Here is a 19,687-nt window from a genome sequence, read left to right on the forward strand (position 1 = left end):
ATATATATATACATATATAAGTAGTAGAAAGGTGCGGAATGACAATAAACACCCCCAGGGTCTAGTCTGAATAACACAAGAGCATCTAAAGGGAAATAATACAATTTGGAATACTAATACATAAAGTGTATATGTCTCTGAATAGAATAGGACATAAAGATAGAAAGTCTTCAAGGCAGCGGACGACCATGCTCACCCTGGAAACTCAAGAAAAAACTGAAGCGACGATCAACCACGAGTCACGGAAGTCGATCTGACCTGATACTCTGCATTCATAAAAGAATGCAGCAAGTGCAGGTCAGTACAAACAACAATACTGGCAGGCATCATCGGCCGGCTAAGCATAGCTAACACAATTTAGATAATAAAGCAGATAAACAAATAAACCAGCAAGTATAAGATAATGCAATCAGTTCCAATTATCCATCATCACCTATGTCAACCATCTAACCCCAAATGTACCAAGTCTGAATATATCCGATCCAATCCAATCATCACAATATAACACCAAACCTCTCAATCAAGTCATAATGCAATGCAATGCAATAATGGTATGAATGCAATGCAATGGCATGCAAATGCGGTGTACACATGTACTCCGGATGGAAATATCGACGTCTCGGTAGCACAACCCAGTGTGACTTGTGAAGTCTAAGTGCCACCCATCCCGAATCTTTGTCCAACAGACAGACGGGACCCCGAATCTTTCCCCACGGGGGGTTCTGACCGGCACCACTCTGGGGGATCCGCGGAGTCCATGCACTAACAACGATTCCGGAACTAACATCGGATATTGGCCATGCAACAACGATTCCGAAATTTATCATCGGACATCGACCATCTCACATCACTCAAGTAAAAGAGTTTTATCAAGTATCAATTTCACTCAATCAACGATTCCGGGATGAACATCGAACATCGGCCATCTCACGTCACTTAAGTAAAACTGAGTGCAACTCATCAAGTGTTTCATCAAATATCATCAATATCTCAACAGTGTATCATGAAAATGAGATTGCGTGCAATGCATGAATCACATCAATAATCATTCTTAATATCACAAGTACCAACAATAGGTATGCCAATAATATGCTCGAATCACAAACACCAACAGTGGGTATGCCAATAATATAATCGAATCACAAATACCGACATTGGGTATGCCAATAATATAACCGAATCACCAGTACCAACAGTGGGTACGCCAACAACATATCCAAGTACAAATACCAACAACGGGTATGTCAATGATATCAAAATCAAGATGATAAAACAAAATCCAACATCTACCAATGACTCATGGTATCAAGCCGGCACAATAGAACAATCAAAGCACACATAATGGGTGGCTAGCCCCAACACACAACAGGGCCCAACCTAAGGTAATATCCAACCCGACTTCATACCCGAAGGCTTACATGCTGTCTCCGGCAATATAATCTAAATATGGGCTTCGCTATACAATGTCTCACCAAGGGTAAGCCGTAACCTACCTAGATGGCCGAACCGCAACACTAACAACTCATTCATTTGCCTTGCCTTTCCGCTGAACCTCAGAACCAAAGTAGTCTGAGCATAATCGAAATCTTGATTAGAAATCATGAAGAATGATACTAATATTGCTACTTTTCATTTTAGGTCAATTCCGACCCTAGAAATTGGGGAAACTAGCCCACAAGGGCAAAACGGGAAATTCGAAAGCAAAATATCAAATTAAGAACTAGGTGATCATAACCCAACCACTAATTGCTGATTTAACTCAAAGATTAGCCTAATTTCTGATTTCAAGAAAAACTCCCAATTTGGGTATAAACCCTAAGTCCTTGATTCCGAAATTCAACACTAGAAATGGCAGATATATGATTAAGAAGCTTAGATTCGTCGAAATTTAACATAAAGATCATCAATTTCCTCATACATGAGCCTAAGTAAAAGTTCATCAAAAACCCTCTTTCAGCTTTCATCACAAAGGGGTTATTAGAGGGAAGGGGGAAATCGAAGGGGATTGTGATTAAGGAAGAGTAAAAGAATAGGCAAGATTTACCTCCAAGAATGTCTCCAAAATATCTCCAAGAACTGTTCCCGAAAGCTGTAATTTCGAAATGGGAAATAATGAGGGTCTAAGACTTATTTAAATCACACTTAATGAAATTCCCTGGCGGACACCGCCACGACGGTAGCGGTGGCGCTACAGCGGCGTGAAGGCCGCCATGCGGTCTAGCCCGAAGTACACATGGCCACCTCAGCGGCCAACACACCACAAAAGCAGTGCCGGCATAGCGGGCACCAGGTACCAGAATCCTTCGATTTTCTAAGTCTTCAATCGAAATCCCGGGCAATTCCCGAGGCCATCTGCTCACAAGCCATACGCACAGACCCATACAAAAATACGCTACGAACGCGCTCGTGGCCTCGGAACTTCCAACGGAGGCCTCGTTGACCGAGTCAACCCCCGACGCCTTAGTTCTAATTTCCCACCCAAGTCCCAAAATGCATCCAAGGGCATTGGGAACTGAACCAAATACACACACAAATGATAAACGCACAAACGGACCTCTTGGAATCGAGGAGTTCCGAAAAAGGTCTGTTTACTCAAAAGTCAGCTTTGGGTCAACCATTCTTCACTTTAAGCCTACATTCCACAAAAGTTGCTCGAATCCAGTCTAGAGAACTCGGGGAGCGTGCCAATGGTCCCCTCGAGTCAAAAATGAGCTAATCAAAGCTCGAAAAAAGGGCAAAAATACCAAAAATACTATAATGACTAAACGGGTCGTTACATCAGATACCAATTGAACCGTCGCTTGTCCTTGAGAGAAGAAAAGAAAGGAAGCGGGGAAATACCTGAAGTAGTAAACAACTGAGGATATCGGCTACACATGTCGGACTTGGTCTCCCAAGTAGCCTCCTCAACAGGACGGTGCTTCCATTGCACTTTCACTGAAGCAATCTCTTTCGACCTCAACTTTCGAACCTGCATATCCAAGGTTTCGATAGGCTCCTCCTCATAAGTCAAATTCTCATCAAGCAATATAGAATCCCAACAGACAATGTAGGTACCGTCGGCATGGTACTTCTTCAGCATCGAAACATGAAAAAGCGGATGAACTCCCGCCAAGCCTAGCAGCAATGCCTACTCATAAGCTACATCACCGATACAGTCCACAATCTCAAACAGACCAATATATCTGGGGCTCAACTTGCCCCTCTTACCAAACCTCATAACACCCTTCATGGGTGAAACCTTCAATGGAACCTGGTCACGAATAGCAAACTTCAAATCCCGAACCTTCCGGTCCGCATACATCTTTTGCCGACTCTGAGCTGCCAAAAGCTTGGCCTGAATAACTCTCACTCTATCAAGTGACTCTCTCAATAGATCCGTGCTTCAAGGTCGAGCCTCGAATCCATCAAACCAACCAATCGGAGATCTATATCTCCTACTATACAAGGCCTCAAAAGGCACCATACCAATACTCGAATGATAACTGTTATTGTACGCAAACTCCACCCAGGGTAAGTGCTGATCCCAATGACCAGAAAAATTGATAACACATGCTCTCAACATGTCCTCGAGCACTTAAATGGTCCGCTCGGACTGGCCATCGGTCTGGGGATGAAAAGTCGTACTGAGATCCAACCAGGTACCCAACTCGTCATGAAATGCCCTCAAGAACAGGGAAGTGAATATCGTACCCCGATCTGATACAACAGAAATATGAACCCCATGCAACCTCACAATATCCCAAATGTACATCCTGGCTAGCTTCTCCGCGGTATAGAAAAGCTGAACTGGAACAAAGTGAGCGGACTTAGTCAACCTATCAACTATCACCCAAATAGAATAAAAATTGCCAAGGGTTTTCAAAAGACCCGTGACAAAATCCATGGTAATCCTCTCCCACTTCCACTCGGGAAGGGGCATCCTCTGAAGCACCCCACTGGGTCGCTGGTGCTCATACTTTACCTGTGGACAAAATCAACTATATCTCTCTTCATCCGACGCCACCAATAGTGCTGTCTCAAGTCATGATAATCTTAGTCGCCCCCGGATGAATGGAATAGCGAGAGCTATGGCCCTCAAATAAGATCAACTGAAACAGATCACTAACACGAGGAATGCACACGTGTCCTCTAATCATCAGAATGCCCTCAGAATCAATCACGGCCTCCTTAGCCTCACCTCTCGAAACCCTATCTCGAATCTTGCTCAACTGAGCATCCTCAAACTGATGAGTCCTGATCCGATCCAATAAAGACGACCTCGCTTCTATACAAGCCAAAATCCTGCCCGAGGCTGAAATATCAAGACGGATGAAACTGTTGGCCAGAGTCTAAATCTTCATGGCCAACGGACGCTCAGAAATAATCAATCGAGCTAAACTCCCCATACTCACTGCCTTGCGACTCAAGGCATCATCCACCACATTAGTTTTCCCGGGTTGATACAGAACTGAGATGTCATAGTCCTTCAGGAGCTCCATCCGTCGGCGCTGCTTGGAATGAAGATCTCTCTTGGTAAACACATACTGAAGGCTACGGTGATTGGCGAAAACCTCACATTAGACACCGTACAAATAATGCCTCCAAAGCTTCAAAGGCGAAGACTACGGCCAACAACTCCAAATCATGGGTAGGGTAATTCTTCTCATGAACTTTTAACTGGCGAGAAGCATAAGTTATCACTCTATCCTCTTGTATCAACACTGCACCCAAACCCATCCAAGAGGCATCACAATAGATAGTGAAATCCTTACCCTCTACGGGTAGTGCTAAGATAGGGGTTGTAGTAAAAAAAAGCTTGAGGTTTTGAAAGCTCTCCTCACAATCATCCTTCCATTGGAAGGAAACATCCTTTTGGGTCAATCTGGTCAAGAATGAACCAATGGCAGCAAAACCCTTCACAAAGCGACGGTAATAACTGGCCAAACCCATAAAACTACTAATCTCAGTAATAGTAGTGGGCCTCACCCAACCCCTCACAACCTCAATCTTCTAGGGATCAACCATATTCCCCTCCTTGGACACCACATGGCCCAAGAATGCTACAGACTCCAATCAGAACTCACACTTAGAAAACTTAGAAAACAGGCTATGTTGCTTCAACAACCCAAGAACAGTATGAAGATGGCTCTCATGCTCCTCTCTACTCTTGGAATACACCAAGATTTCATCGATGAACACAATCACAAAGGAGTCAAGAAATGGCCTAAAGACGCCATTCATCAAAGTCGTAAATGCAGTCGGGGCATTGGTAATCCCAAAAGACATCACTAGAAACTCATAGTGGTCATATCTCGTCCAAAATGTTGTCTTCGAAATATCCTCCGCCCTGATATTCAACTGGTGATAGCCAGAACGCAAATCAATCTTCGAAAACACCGAAGCCCCCTGAAGCTGGTCAAACAGATCATCAATATGAGGCATAGGGCAATTGTTTCGAATAGTGACCTTGTTCAACTGTCGGTAATCAATACACATCCTCATGGTCCTATATTTATTCTTCACAAATAACATAGGGGCACCCCAAGGGGAGACGCTAGGTCTAATGAACCCCTTGCTAAACATATCCTGTAACTGCTCCTTAAGCTCTCTCAACTCGGCAGGTGCCATCCGGTATGGTAGGATGGAAATAGGACGAGTGCCCGGGTCCACATCAATACAAAAAACAATGTCGCGATCGGGTGGCATACCTAACAGATCCGACGGGAATACCTCCAAGAACTCTCTCACAATAGGGATAGACTCAAGGGTGGAGATGCAACAGTCGTATCACGAACATGCGCCAAATACGCTAAACACCCCTTACTTACCAACTTTTTCGCCCGGTGGAAGGAAATGATCTTCTTCAAAGCGGGACTAAGAGTACCTCTCCACTCAAGCCGAGGTATGCCAGCATGGCTAAGGCAACTGTCTTGGCGTGACAGTCCTAGATCGCATGATATGGAGAAAGCCAGGACATACCCAATATAATATCAAAGTCCACCATATCGAGAATTATCAAATCTACCCAGGTGTCATACCCCATTAAAGTAACCAAACAAGACCGGTAGACTCGATCAACAACCACAGAATCTCTGACCGGAGTAGACACATGAACAGTTATGTCTATACTATCACAAGGCAAATCCCAACCAACGGCATGAAATACAGATACATACGAATAGGTGCATTCAGAATCAAACAATTTAGTAGTAGATTGACCGTGAAAAGAAATAATACCTGATGTCGTTGCGTCAAGGATCTCCACCTGGAGGCATAGCTGCTATAGCCCCCGGGGCCTCAACTCTCGCTGCACAGTTAACAATAGCTTGGAATGAAGCGCCCCCAGCTTCAAGCTGGACACAGGGCAGCTGGAGAGGACCATCCAACCCACTAATAAACCACCGGATCCTGTCAACCTCCGTCGGAATCAAGGGCTAGGAGTAACGGGCCCGATAGGAGAAGGATAGTGCATAGGTAGTAACCGGCATTCCTTCCTGACAGAGATCGAGGAACTGACCTCGACACTCGTCCCTCAGCGAACGAGGCACGTACCTCTCCAGAAACACCCGATAGAACTGCTCCCAAGTAAGTGGACTTGCACACGATGGTCTGCTAGCAAGGTAGTCCCTCCACCATGCCGTCGCGCCACTCGGAACCGATGGGTAACATAGGCGACTCTGAGAGTATCCGTGATCCCTGTCTTGTGAAGCAGCTCGTGCGTGATCATGATAAACTCGTAGGCATCCTCGTCTGGTGCGTCAGTAAAAACCGGTGGAGGCAACATATCGCGAATCCTTCCTATCTGTGAGGGAAGAGGTAAGAGTCAGATACCAATTTGATCTTTCCAGATATCAATTAGAATAAAGTAGTACGAAGGAAAGAAAGAGAGTGAGATTTCCTAAATATCTTATAGCCTCCCGCAGATAAGTACAAAGCTCATCATACCGATCCACGAGACTCTACTAGACACGCTCTTATATTAAAGACCGGTAACTTAGGGCTCTGATACAAACTTGTCATGACCTATTTTGCCTAAGTCGTGCGGGCGCTTACCTTCCCACCTCGGTAAGCGAACCCTCAACCCAACAATGAATAAATACATAAAAGAATGGAATTAATACGTAAGTCTCACGATATATATAAGTAGTAGAAAGGTGCGGAATGACAATAAACACCCCAGGGTCTAGTCTGAATAACATAGGAGCATCTAAAGGGAAATAATACAATCTGGAATACTAATACATAAAGTGTATATGTCTCTGAATAGAATAGGACATAAAGATAGAAAGTCTTTAAGGCGACGGACGACCATGCTCACCCTGGAAACTCAAGAGAAAGCTGAAGCGACAATCAGCCACGCGTCACAGAAGTGGATTCGACCTGATACTCTGCATTCATAAAAGAATGCAGCAAGTGCAGGTCAGTACAAACAACAGTACTGGTAGGTATCATCGGCCGACTAAGCATAGCTAACATAATTTAGATAATAAAGCAGATAAAAAATTAAACCAGGAAGTATAAGACAAGCAATCAATTTCAATTATCCGTCATCACCTATGTAAAGCATCTAACCCCAAATGTACCAAGTCTGAATATATCCGATCCAATCCAATCATCACAATACAACCAAACCTCTCAATCAAGTCATAATGCAATGCAATGCAATAATGGTATGAATGCAATGCAATGCGGTGTACACATTTACTCTGGACGGAAATATCAACGTCTCGGTAGCACAACCCAGTGTGACTCGTGAAGTCTAAGTGCCACCTGTCCCGGATCTTTGCCCAACAGATAGACCGGACCCCGGATCATTTCCCACGGGGGGTTCTCACCGACACCACTCTGGGGGATCCACGGAGCCCATGCACTAACAATGATTTCGGAACTATCATCGGATATTGTCCATGAAACAACGATTCCGAAATTGATCATCAGACATCGGCCATCTTACGTCACTCAAGTAAAAGAGTTTTATCAAGTATCAATTTCACTCAATCAACGATTTCGGGATGAACATCGGACATTGGCCATCTCACGTCACTCAAGTAAAACTGAGCCCAGCTCATCAAGTGTTTCATCAAATATCATCAATATCTCAACATCGTATCGTGAAAATAAGAGTGCGTGCAATGCATGAATCATATTAATAATCATGCTCAATATCACAAGTACCAACAACGGGTATGCCAACAATATACCCGAATCACAAATACCAACAGTGTGTATGCCAATAATATAATCGAATCACAAATACCGACAGTGGGTATGCCAATAATATAACCGAATCACCAGTACCAACAGTAGGTACGCCAACAACATATCCAAGCACAAATACCAACAGCGGGTATGTCAATTATATCAAAATCAAGATGATAAAACAAAATCCAACATCTACCAACGACTCATGGTATCAAGCCGGCACAATAGAACAATCAAAACACACATAACAGGTGGCTAGTCCCAACACACAACAGGGCCCAACCTAAGGTAATATCCAACCAGACTTCATACCCGAAGGCTCACATGTTGTGTCCGATAATATAATCAAAATATGGGCTTCCCTATACGAAGTCTCACCAAGGGTAAGCCATAACCTACCTAGATGGCCGAACCGCAACACTAACAACTCACTCTTTTGCCTTGCCTTTCCGCTGAACCTCAGAACCAAAGTAGTCTAAGCATAATCGAAATCTTGATAAGAAATCACGAAGAATGATACAAATGTTGCTACTATTCATTTTAGGTCACAACCCTAGATATTGGGGAAACGGACCCACAAGGGCAAAACGGGAAATTCGGAAGTAAAATATCAAATTAAGGACTAGGTGATCATAACCCACCCACTAATTGCTGATTTAACTCAAGATTAGCCTAATTTCTGATTTCAAGCAAAACCCCCAATTTAGGTATAAACCCTAGTCCTTGATTCCGAAATTCAACACTAGAAATGGCAAATATATGATTAAGAAGCTTAGATTGGTCGAAATCTAACATAAACATCATCAATTTCCTCATACATGAGCCTAAGGAAAAGTTCATCAAAAACCCTATTTCAACTTCCATCACTAAGGGGTTATTAAAGGGAAGGGGGAAATTTAAGAGGATTGTGATTAAGGAAGAGTAAAGGAATAGGCAAGATTTACCTCTAAGAAAGTCTCCAAAATATCTCCAAGAACTGTTCCCCGAAGCTCTAATTTCAAAATGGAAAATATTGAGGGTCTAAGGCTTATTTAAATAACACTTAATGAAATTACCTGGCCGTCACCGCCACGACGGTAGCGGTGCCACTACAGCGGCGCCGCTACAACTCCCTTAACGCCGCCATAGCGGTCTGGCCAGCAATGCACATGGCCGCCCCAGCGGCCAACACACCGCTACAGCGGTGCTGCCATAGCGGGCACCAGGTACCAGAATCCCCCGATTTTCAAAGTCTTCAATCGAAATCCCGGGCCATTCCTGAGGCTATTTGCTCACAAACCATACACACAGACCCACACAAAAATGTGCTACGAACGCGCTCGTAGCCTCGAAATTTCCAATGGAGGCTTCGTTGACCGAGTCAACCCCGGACGCCTTAGCTCTAATTTCCAACCCAAGTCCCAAAATTCATCCAAGTGCATTGGGAACTGAACCAAATACACACACAAATTCTAAATGCACATCCGGACCTCTTGGAATCGATGGAGTTCCGGAAAAGGTCCGTTTACTCAAAAGTCAACTTTGGGTCAATTTTTCTTCACTTTTAGCCTACATTCCACAAAAGTTGCTCGAATCCGGTCTAGACACCTCGGGGAGCGTGCCAATGGTCCCCTCGGGTCTAGAATGAGCTAATCAAAGCTCGGGATAAAGGAGAAAATACAGAAAAGACTATAATGACTAAACTGGTCATTACATTTAGTCTAGGAGACAACTCATCGTTATAACGCCTTGTATCCTACATCAATCAGAAATAATCAAATAACTAATTATATGGAGGGAACTCCGGAATAATCCCGCAGGCACAAATCAACAAGTATCAATTGTAATCGAATCTAGATACCCATCATCGCTTAAGTAAAGCCTCTAATCCCAAAGGAGCCCAATCTGAATAAGTCCAATCCAATCCAACATCACAATAGAACACCAAACAGCTCAATCAAGTCATAATATAATGCAATGCAATAATGGTATAAATATAATACAATAATGGCATAAATGCAATGCCATGTCATGCAATGCGGTGTACACATGTACTCTGGACGGAAATATCGACGTCACGATAGCACAACCCAGCGTGACTCGAGAAGTCTAAGTCCCGCCCGTCCCGGATCTTTGCTCAACAGACAGACGGGACCTCGTATCTTTGCCCACGGGGGGTTCTCACCAGCACCACCCTGGGAGACCCGCGGAGTCCATGCACTAACAATAATTCCGGAACTAACATCGGATATCGACCATGCAACAAAGATTTCAAAATTGATCATCGGACATCGGCCTCTCACATCACTCAAGTAAAAGAGTTTCATCAAGTATCCATTTCACACAATCAACAATTCCGGAATGAACATCGGATATTGGCCACCTGACGTCACTTAAGTAAAAGAGTTTTATCAAGTATCAATTTCACTCAAACAATGATTCCGGGATGAACGTCGGATATCGGCTATGCAGTAGTGTATCATGAAAATGAGAATGCATGCAATGCATGGATCAACATCGATAATCATGCTCAATATCATAAGTACCAACAATGGGTAAGCCACAATATATCCGAATCACAAATACCAACAGTGGTTATGCCAATAATATAACCGAATCACAAGTACCAATAGTGGTTATGCCAATAATATAACCGAATCACAAGTACCAACAGTGGGTACGCTAACAATATATCCAAGTACAAATACCAACAATGGGTATGCCAACTATATCATAATCGAGATGATAAAATAGAATTCAACATCTGCTCATGGCATCAAGCCGGCACAATAGAACAATCAAAGCACACATAACAGGGTGGCTAGTCCCAAACACACAACAAGTTAAGCAAATCGTTACACATTGTTACCACTTTCGTTAACTCAGCCTAATAGCTCAGAACAAGTAATTTCACCTCCTTCTCATAGTCATTCCTCACACTTAGCCTAGAACTTAGTAACGATCCTTGGTACCTTTTATCCTTCCGCTTATCAATTAGGTTCGTTATTAATTCGTATAACACAGTTAAACATATATTGTGTAATTACCTATCTTAAGGCATATATAGATTACGTACCACCCACTACTTCCAAGTCACATAAATCCACCAATATTAAAGAAACCAAACCAACAACCTAAGGAGTCTACAGGCCATAAGCCCGAACACACAAATCGCACATCAATACCATCCTAAGGTTCCATCCCAAATCTCCAACCCCTATACATGCATTCTCCGTTCCTTCTAATACTCAAATATATGAAACTAACTAGAATCTACCGAAAGCAGAGACATAACCTACCTCATGGCCGAGCGGGTGCCACAAACATCCATTGATTCTTTCAATCGATCACCACATCGCAATCTGCACGAAATAGTTTGGACACAGCCATGTTACCCAATATTAACAATTTTAATTTGAATCCTTCATAAGAGATTTGGATTAATAGGGAGGTTTGGGGGTCGTAACCCACTTCTAGCTTCCCTCTATAACACTGCTAAGTGATTTACCCATTTTTAAGCTTATATTGGGAAGAACCCATTTGCAAGATCCATGCAAGAATTCATTTTTAAAGAAAAAAGAGTGTAGGGATCTAGGTTATTAGCTCATTTTAGGTGAAGAACATGGGAGATGAATTAAAGGGAATTTAGGTAGAAATGTTGCCAACCTATCATTCCTCCAACTTTAGATTACTTGAAACACCCACTTGATGATTCTCTAGGTGAATATGTTTAGGAGTAATTTCCTAAGTGGAAGGAGGGTTGGATGGTGTTAGAAGGACTTATCAAGACTAAGAACCTCATTTTTTGTCTTTCCCACCGAACTGGGCGGCTGGGATTTAGGGTTATGGAAAATTGGACAATTCCCGAAATGATTCTTTAAATAGGGAAATTCACTGTGCGATACCGCCCCAGCGGTAGGTTCACCGCTGCAGCGGTGCCGCTAGGGCTGCTAAGAGGCCGCCATGGTGGGTCTCTGGTCATGTGCGCTTACCGCTATGGCGGTAAATAGACCGTTATAGCTTCACCGCTATAGCGACAACACCACCGCTATGGCGGTTAAGCTGAGCCTGGTGGCCCATGCTTCTATCCTTTACGGGATGCGCATAATGATTTTGGTTGACTTAAATTTTCTTCGGAACACACTAGACAAGGACATTATTTAAGGAGCCAGAGTTGTGGTCTTCCTTCAAAATTTATAGTAACGATGAAATGGGTCATTACACATCCCACGTATGATACCATAACCTTTGAAAGATGCCATGCTAGTATCACTCATCATCCTTGCACATCAAACAATTGTCGCGTAAATCACATAATCAACAACCTCTCGGTCCAAATTGATCCCTTTCATCGCTAGCCATAAAATACCAAGCGGTCTTACAAACCTACCCTTTACCGAAAGGTCATAACTGCTTATTCTTGTAATTGGTAAATCACCATATGAAACTCCTCCCACTTAGCCTAAAGGCAATAGCCATTCTCTTAGAGAACCCCAAACCACTTGTCCTTACTCCACCACCACAATGCCATCCTGTCAAAAATCCTATAAGACTTTTATACTCCTTTGTATTTTCAGAAATAGCACACCCCTTCCTCCCATCAGATGAATACTTTACCATTGTGACGGTCGTGTCACCAAACTTAAACTATTCAAATTCTTTTCGTACAACTCAACTTTGTAAGTAGATAGAAAACTCTTCGAATGAACCCCATAGTAAGTCCTAACATGTCGAATCTCATCACCAGGATCACTTTTCTTGTCTTTGTCTTTTTTCAACTTCTTTTCACTGCCTTACCATGGTCACTATCCTCTTATATGACCAGTTGATCCTCCCAAGTTTAAACTTGTCTTCAAGATACCAACATATATACCCTTTCATTACTGAATCATTGACTTGCCATTCATACACTCGCGTCGTAAGACTGTCGTAATAAATCCGAACGATGTTGAAGCATTCCCACATCAATACTTCCTCCAGTAAATCATCCTCGATATGTCAGAACCTCGTCGAGCAGAGTTTTCAAAGCCGCAATGCTTATTACTCAGTTATTTCGCTAACCATACCAATTCAAATCACCAACTCTCTTCCAATCACCTGCTATACCATAAATGCACTTCTTCAAGCTCTGACTAACTAACCATTGAAGGCATGGAGATCATGCAGTCCTTCATACCATCACTCCAATTTCCTAGGTATATCACTGAACTAAAAGGTCTGTATCACAACCCAACTCCATTGAGTCTTTAAGTCATAGCTAAAATCTGAAGTTGATCTTGCATCCTTATCACAGTGACACATCTCGTACCATAACACGTGATGTCACATCCAACCGCTCGTGTACGTACCCAAAAATGTTTCCTCACCATTAGTGAGAGATTGAAACAAATAAGTTTAGACCTTAAACTGGATGACATTAAAAGGAATGAATGAATAGAAGTTTCCTAAATGCCCTATAGCCCCTCGAAGATAAGTACGGAGCTCTTCATACCGATCGACAGACTGTACTAGACATTGCTATTGTACTTATGAGGCCGGTGAACCTAGTACTCTGATACCAAATTTGTCACGACCCAAATCCAAATATATCGTGAGGGCACCTACTCGAACCCGTAGGCAAACCCCAAATGAAAAAGCAAGCATCAAGCTATAAATTTAAGTGCAAAAGCAAAGGAAAACACCCAACGTACTAAATATGTCTTAATAACTTGAATATGAACAAGCCTAAGTCAAACACCTTCTGAAAACCTGGAAGTCATATGTACAAGAGCTAATCCAAAATAAAATTGTTAAATTTCCACATAACACTATCCGAAATGGAGAAAGACAAAATAAATATAGGAAAGAAGTCTAGTGCTCTATGACTATCATATGCTCACCTTGGACTCCAAAGTATGCCTTAGTGATCAACAGAATCTCGACCTCTACTCGTACCCAGATCTGAACTTGCACATAAAAGGTACAGCAAGTGTAGAGTGAGAGCATGTGTACCCAGCAACATCATTGACCGACCCTAAGCTATAGCAATGATGAGGGTTGATACTTCCGATACTCACCCCATTGCTTTGTTAGTGATAAGTTACACAATTTATATGCACTTAAGCAGTTAAGATTAAACTATCCACATTTCAATCAAGTCATAAAGCTTAGTCTTTTCTCATTTACAGTCATAAAGCTTAATCCTTTCCAATTAAGTCATAAAGATTTAACCTTTTCAATGATCCGGACGGGCATGGCATGAAAACAAGTCAATCAAGTAAAAATGGTATAAAAAATCCGAGTGAAATATATGCAATGCAACGGCCATATGCACCGGTATACACACACTCCTACATTAGATTTCTCGTGACCCATGGGGGACTCATGAGGTACATATACCCACCCTGAATACCATATCTCCCATACCATATCAGGTACCAGTAGATAGGCTATAAAATCATTATCACTCCGTTCATGTACCATATCCAATATCTAGCCTCTAAAGCCCCTTTCTCGTATCTCATCATCATATGTAAATAATATAATGATTGAATTTAATGGATATGCGTACACCATGCAAATGCATATTATTAATTAAATATTAAGAATATATATCCTCTTTCATAATTTAGACGAGATGTGGAGTGATGAATGCAAGTCAAGTCAATATTCACAAGTATTAATCAAACATGGTCGTATAGCTCAAATAAGCAACAACCATACCAACCTAGTGGATTTATCCACCACCTTCAAGGACCGAAGGCTAAACACATAATCTCTGTCACGTCACATGTTTCTTTCATATTATAGTTACCCATCCAGAATTGGTACTCACACAAGTGCTCGTCACCTCACAACGACAGTGACCCCAACTCCCCCATTACACCCCTTAATTACATTAACAAACACATAGCACTATAGAAAGGGTCTAGTAAGTATCAAATTGCCTTAGATTTGAAGTCACATAGCTCACGAATGGATTGTCGTTCGTCAATGCTTCAAAATGATCCCAATCTCATTCCAAGTGAAGATTAAGCCTTATGAAAGCTCTATCGCATCTAAATATGCCAAATGAGTTCAATATAGTCAAATAGTATTCAATAAGGTTAGACGAGTCCAATGATACCCATATTACTATACTTTAGTTCAGAACCCAAAAACGAACTCAAAAAGGTAACCCCAAGCCTACAAGGGAAAAACTACAATTTTATTGCAAAATCTGTTTACCCATAACCCATAGAGTCTAAATCCATAAGACGACTCAAGGGACCTCAATTCTATTTCTAATTTGTAGAAATTCATAATTTTAACTTAGAGCTTTAAAATCCCACAATGTGACCCCGAACTCCGGCGGCTAAACTAGAATTTTCCTTTCAAAATAGTTTGCCCTCTACTCAAATAACTTAAATCCAGAAAATATAATTAAAAGATTCCAACTTGAACTTTAATTTCTTATTTTACCAAAAATCCAACCTAGGGTATAACCCCCAATTTTCCAAGATCCAACCATGAATTCAACTCTAAATAATGTAAGAAATCTATGGAGTACCATGAAATAATGTTTTGATTCTTAAACCCAAGCAAAGACGAGAAGAATGCCTTAAACTCACCTCAATCCGAGCTCCCAAACTTGTGAGAAAAAGTATGCAGCAACTTTCCAGCCCCAAATTTGATGCGAGATGATCACAAAACTCACTTTTGAGAAGCCTAACATAATCCTTGCGAGATTCTACCTAAGAAATCCTTTTGAATCACCCAATTGGGTCTTAAAATAAGAGAGATATGATGTTTTGAAGTTTTAAAGTGAGTCTGAAATTTAAGGATGAACTTAGGGTCAAAATTGGTATTTTTGAAATTGTTGCACCAAAAAATTCAGTAATTGTAAATTCTTAGTTTTAGCACCCGAAACTCATCCGGAACCTCTCGGACACAAACTAAATATGCATTTCAATCATAAAACATGCTACAAACATGGACGCGCACTCAAAATACTTAAAAGGGGTCGTCTTGACCTAGTGTTGAACAAGGTCAACTCCAATTCTTTAAAATACCAGATTTTCAACCAATGATCCAAATCACACAGGAATGCCTCGGGACCCGAACTGACAGTCCAACTAAGTCAAAGATCAGATTCTTTTTTTTTGGGCTCAAAACCACCCAAGCTGGTGGTACTTTATTAATAAAAAAAAGCAATTTGTAGAATCAAACACAAAAGAAAGGGAAAAAGAAAAGACAGAAAGTGAAACTAATGCTAAGATTACACAAAATCCTAATAGCACTATAAGAGAAAAACTACTTTCCAAGGGCCTTGACTTGTATCCATTTTTCACACCTTCAAGTCTCACAGGTGGAATGGATCAAAGTCTCTTGAAGAATTCTTCAGGCATTCTTGGTTATGATAATCTCCTCATGTAGTGTATGTTAGGATCTGCAATCACCTAGCATGTATAGAAATAAACCAGATCATATGAACCACTTATAATATTACATCATGTAGAATGTGAAGCAGTGCGCTTGTAAGACAGGTTCTGACCATATGCATCCTCAATAAGCATTCCTCTAGCCTTGTATTTGCTGCTGTATTTAGTAACAAACAATGTGAACTTCTCACCAAACATAGCAGTGCCTTCAGCAGATTGAACAATCAAGTTAATACCACACACTAAATGCAAAGCTATGTTCAGTTTTATCTTTTCCCAGCACTGAAGGTATTATATTGTTTGCTTTGCTTATGAACAGAATCTAAAGTTAGGAGTTAGATCCTTTTCCAATTTGATTAGCCTTTTTCATGATGATGGAACTTCTTGAAAATGATGAAATTGTATTGTACCTGCAAAATCAAAAACCAGGTTAGTGAAATAATCAACCAAGCAGTTCCCTTCTCTCAGAAAATGGATCACTTGTATTTGTCTTCCTTCTCTTAAGTGTTGGATCCTCTTTACCACTAGTGAAATACTCCATGGAACCTCCCATATACCATCTAAAATCATCCGCATTGTCAAGGAGTCTGTTTCTACTATCAATGGCAGAAAAAGATGATCAATGCAATATTTCACCCCTTCCTTAATTGCCACAGCTTCAACAATAAGGTTTGTAGTATCCGATAGTCTCCTTCCCCCTGCATACATGAGATCACCACTATGATTTCTTATGTAAAAGGCTGCAGAACTTGGCCCAGGATTTCCCCTTGAAGCACCATCAGTGTTGCATTTGAAACTTCCTAACTCTGGTGGTTTCTATATTACTTGTTTACATGATATTGGCATGCAAAACTTCTCTAAATGTTGAACTATGAAAGGCCAGCTTCTTGGTAAATTCTGCATCCATGGAAACTTCTATTGTGCAAACAAATACATATTCCTGTTAATCTCATAAAGCACCTTACTGACTGATACTAACCCTCCATGTCTCCATGTTTTTGTACTTTTCCAAATTTTCTAAGATCACATTCTGGACCTGATGGAGTCGACAAAGCTTTGAAAATGACGCATTTTCCCCCGATATTGAATTTGGTCAAACTTCTTCATTTCTTAACTTAAGAACTTGCAATTTCGCTAAAGCTGATGCGAAACTCACCTGATTACCTCGAGGACCAAGCCACCTATCCCCGCACATCATAAATGCCTAGATGAAACTATGGGAATGGTATTTTGGAGAAAATAAGTCTAAAAGATCAAAACGACCAAGCGAGCCGTTACAATAACAAAGCAAAGAAGTTCCTTATTAAAGGTACTGCTTCCGCCGTCCATTAACAAATCCTCTCGCATATTAGTGCAAATAAAATATGGGACATTCTTCATGCAATTTATGAAGAAACAAAGATCGTCCCAATTCATAGAGACAAGAAAATAGTCAATGATGAAGATTTCCCCTCAGATGTTCTCAAGAAATTTATCCTCAGAAAAAACATAAGAGAGCACAAAAAGGATATGAAAGATTTAGGCAATGAGACAAAAGAAGCGACATCAATGACTGATCTAAATAGTAGAAACGATCCCTCTGCTGAAGACAAGGAAAATCTTGACCTCATGGCCAACTTAGATACTGAAGAAGAAAATCCAGAATTTACGAAAGAATTGTTAGTTGATGAGTGGGAAGCTACATATCAGGCCATATTGGAAGCCCTTGAGTTAACTGATAATGAATAAAGAAACACAGATAACCCCATTGTTGGGTTGCACGACCTACTTGCTATCATATGCAACATCCAATTATCGCCTATAGAATGGAACAAGTTACTCTACATGTTCTATGCTAGCGTCTACTAGAATATAAATTGCAGGTAAGTAAAGAACACTAAGATTTTTACGTGGAAACCACCTAGCTCACAAGGGTGATAAAAATCACGAGCTACACCACTGTTGGATTTACCCCAAACTCCACTACAACTGTGAGCCTTTGCAAATTTAAATTGCAGACTCTGTAACCTAGGAACTAACCTCTACTTGCTATCTCACTAATCTCCCTAGACTAGTAGGCAACCTTCAAGTCGATCCCCAACTTGAAGTTGAATTTACAACGTTTTGTGTCTAAATGTAATGTTTCTAATAAAGAGTATAAAGATACAACTCGATAGCCCAACTAAATACAAGTTTTCTAGACTCAAGAAATGTAAAACATAACCGTATTATACTGTTTCTTCAATCTTCTTCTAGTACGAGGGACGCACGCCTAGAATCTGAATATTCTTGATAAATCTTTTGATAGCTCAATATTCTGAATTCTCCCTTTGTGGGTTTGCAAAACTTCTTCTTGGTAAGACTTGGATATATATAGCATTGAGTGCACAGCAAGTTGGCAAATACAAAACCCTCTTCTAGTACACCCATGAGATATATCAGGGTTTTTGTTGAATTGGGATTCTTCCCTTTTGGATCGACTTTATTGTCCTTGTAGGAGCCAGAAGAACCTTGTATAATTATGGCAAGGATCTTTTAAACTTGACCTCCAAGTCTTTACCATAAAGCTGCAAATCCTTGTTGGTGTAGGACTTGCGCTGGAACATGTTTACGAACCAGTTTCATCCACCTGGCTCGTCCACCTCTGAATCTCTGCACTGTCTAAGATGGAACATGTTTAGGAACCCGTTTCATAATCCCTGATAGTTCCAAGTGCATTCTTGTTTTGATGATTGTCAAACTATTTTTCAGAACCAGATAAGATATCTGCTCTCTGTGCACATTGCATTGTCGGCAGAGATAGTTGTAAAGTCGAGCCACTTGCTGCACACATAAGTACAGCTGTGAGTTTGGCCATGCTTTAGGTGAAATTGAAGAGTGGTATCTTTTCACCCCACATGCTCCCACTATAAATACAACATGATGGCAACATATTTGGTAGACTTGATAATCGAATCTAAATCGTGCAAAGCTACCGACATAAGTTCTCAAGATCTCTCAAGATCAAAGTTACTTTCAAGCTGAAGAACCAGATCCTGATATGAGTTTAGTCTATGTTCTTTAGGTTGTTATAAGTCTTTGTTCATATGCTTTAAATTGTAAACCTACTCTTCCCAAAAAGGAATTTGTTGTAGGTATATCGAATT

At 41.2% G+C, this 19,687-nt stretch overlaps 1 protein-coding gene across 1 annotated transcript; it reads right to left on the bottom strand.

Annotated features, from left to right (window-relative positions):
• Positions 1-16,631: 16,631 nt before the first annotated feature.
• LOC132637707 (uncharacterized) lies at positions 16,632-17,757 on the bottom strand. Its single transcript, XM_060354759.1, has 4 exons — positions 17,719-17,757; positions 17,542-17,598; positions 16,973-17,378; positions 16,632-16,768 (listed from the first exon to the last, which is right to left on the bottom strand). The coding sequence occupies exons 1-4, from the start codon at positions 17,755-17,757 to the stop codon at positions 16,632-16,634; spliced, it is 639 nt and encodes a 212-aa protein (XP_060210742.1).
• Between the last annotated feature and the right edge of the window lie 1,930 nt (positions 17,758-19,687).

This window comes from Lycium barbarum, chromosome 4, assembly GCF_019175385.1.
Source record: "Lycium barbarum isolate Lr01 chromosome 4, ASM1917538v2, whole genome shotgun sequence".
NCBI classification, from domain to species: Eukaryota; Viridiplantae; Streptophyta; class Magnoliopsida; order Solanales; family Solanaceae; genus Lycium; species Lycium barbarum.

Excerpts from the sequence above, each read along its gene's own strand:
- LOC132637707 (XM_060354759.1), bottom strand. The coding sequence starts at position 17,757 with ATGTGCGGGGATAGGTGGCTTGGTCCTCGAGGTAATCAG. Across the intron at positions 17,599-17,718 it reads TTGGTCCTCGAGGTAATCAG|GTCCAGAATGTGATCTTAGA; the intron begins GTGAGTTTCGCA and ends CGACTCCATCAG. Across the intron at positions 16,769-16,972 it reads CCTGGTTTTTGATTTTGCAG|GCACTGCTATGTTTGGTGAG; the intron begins GTACAATACAAT and ends AATCTGCTGAAG.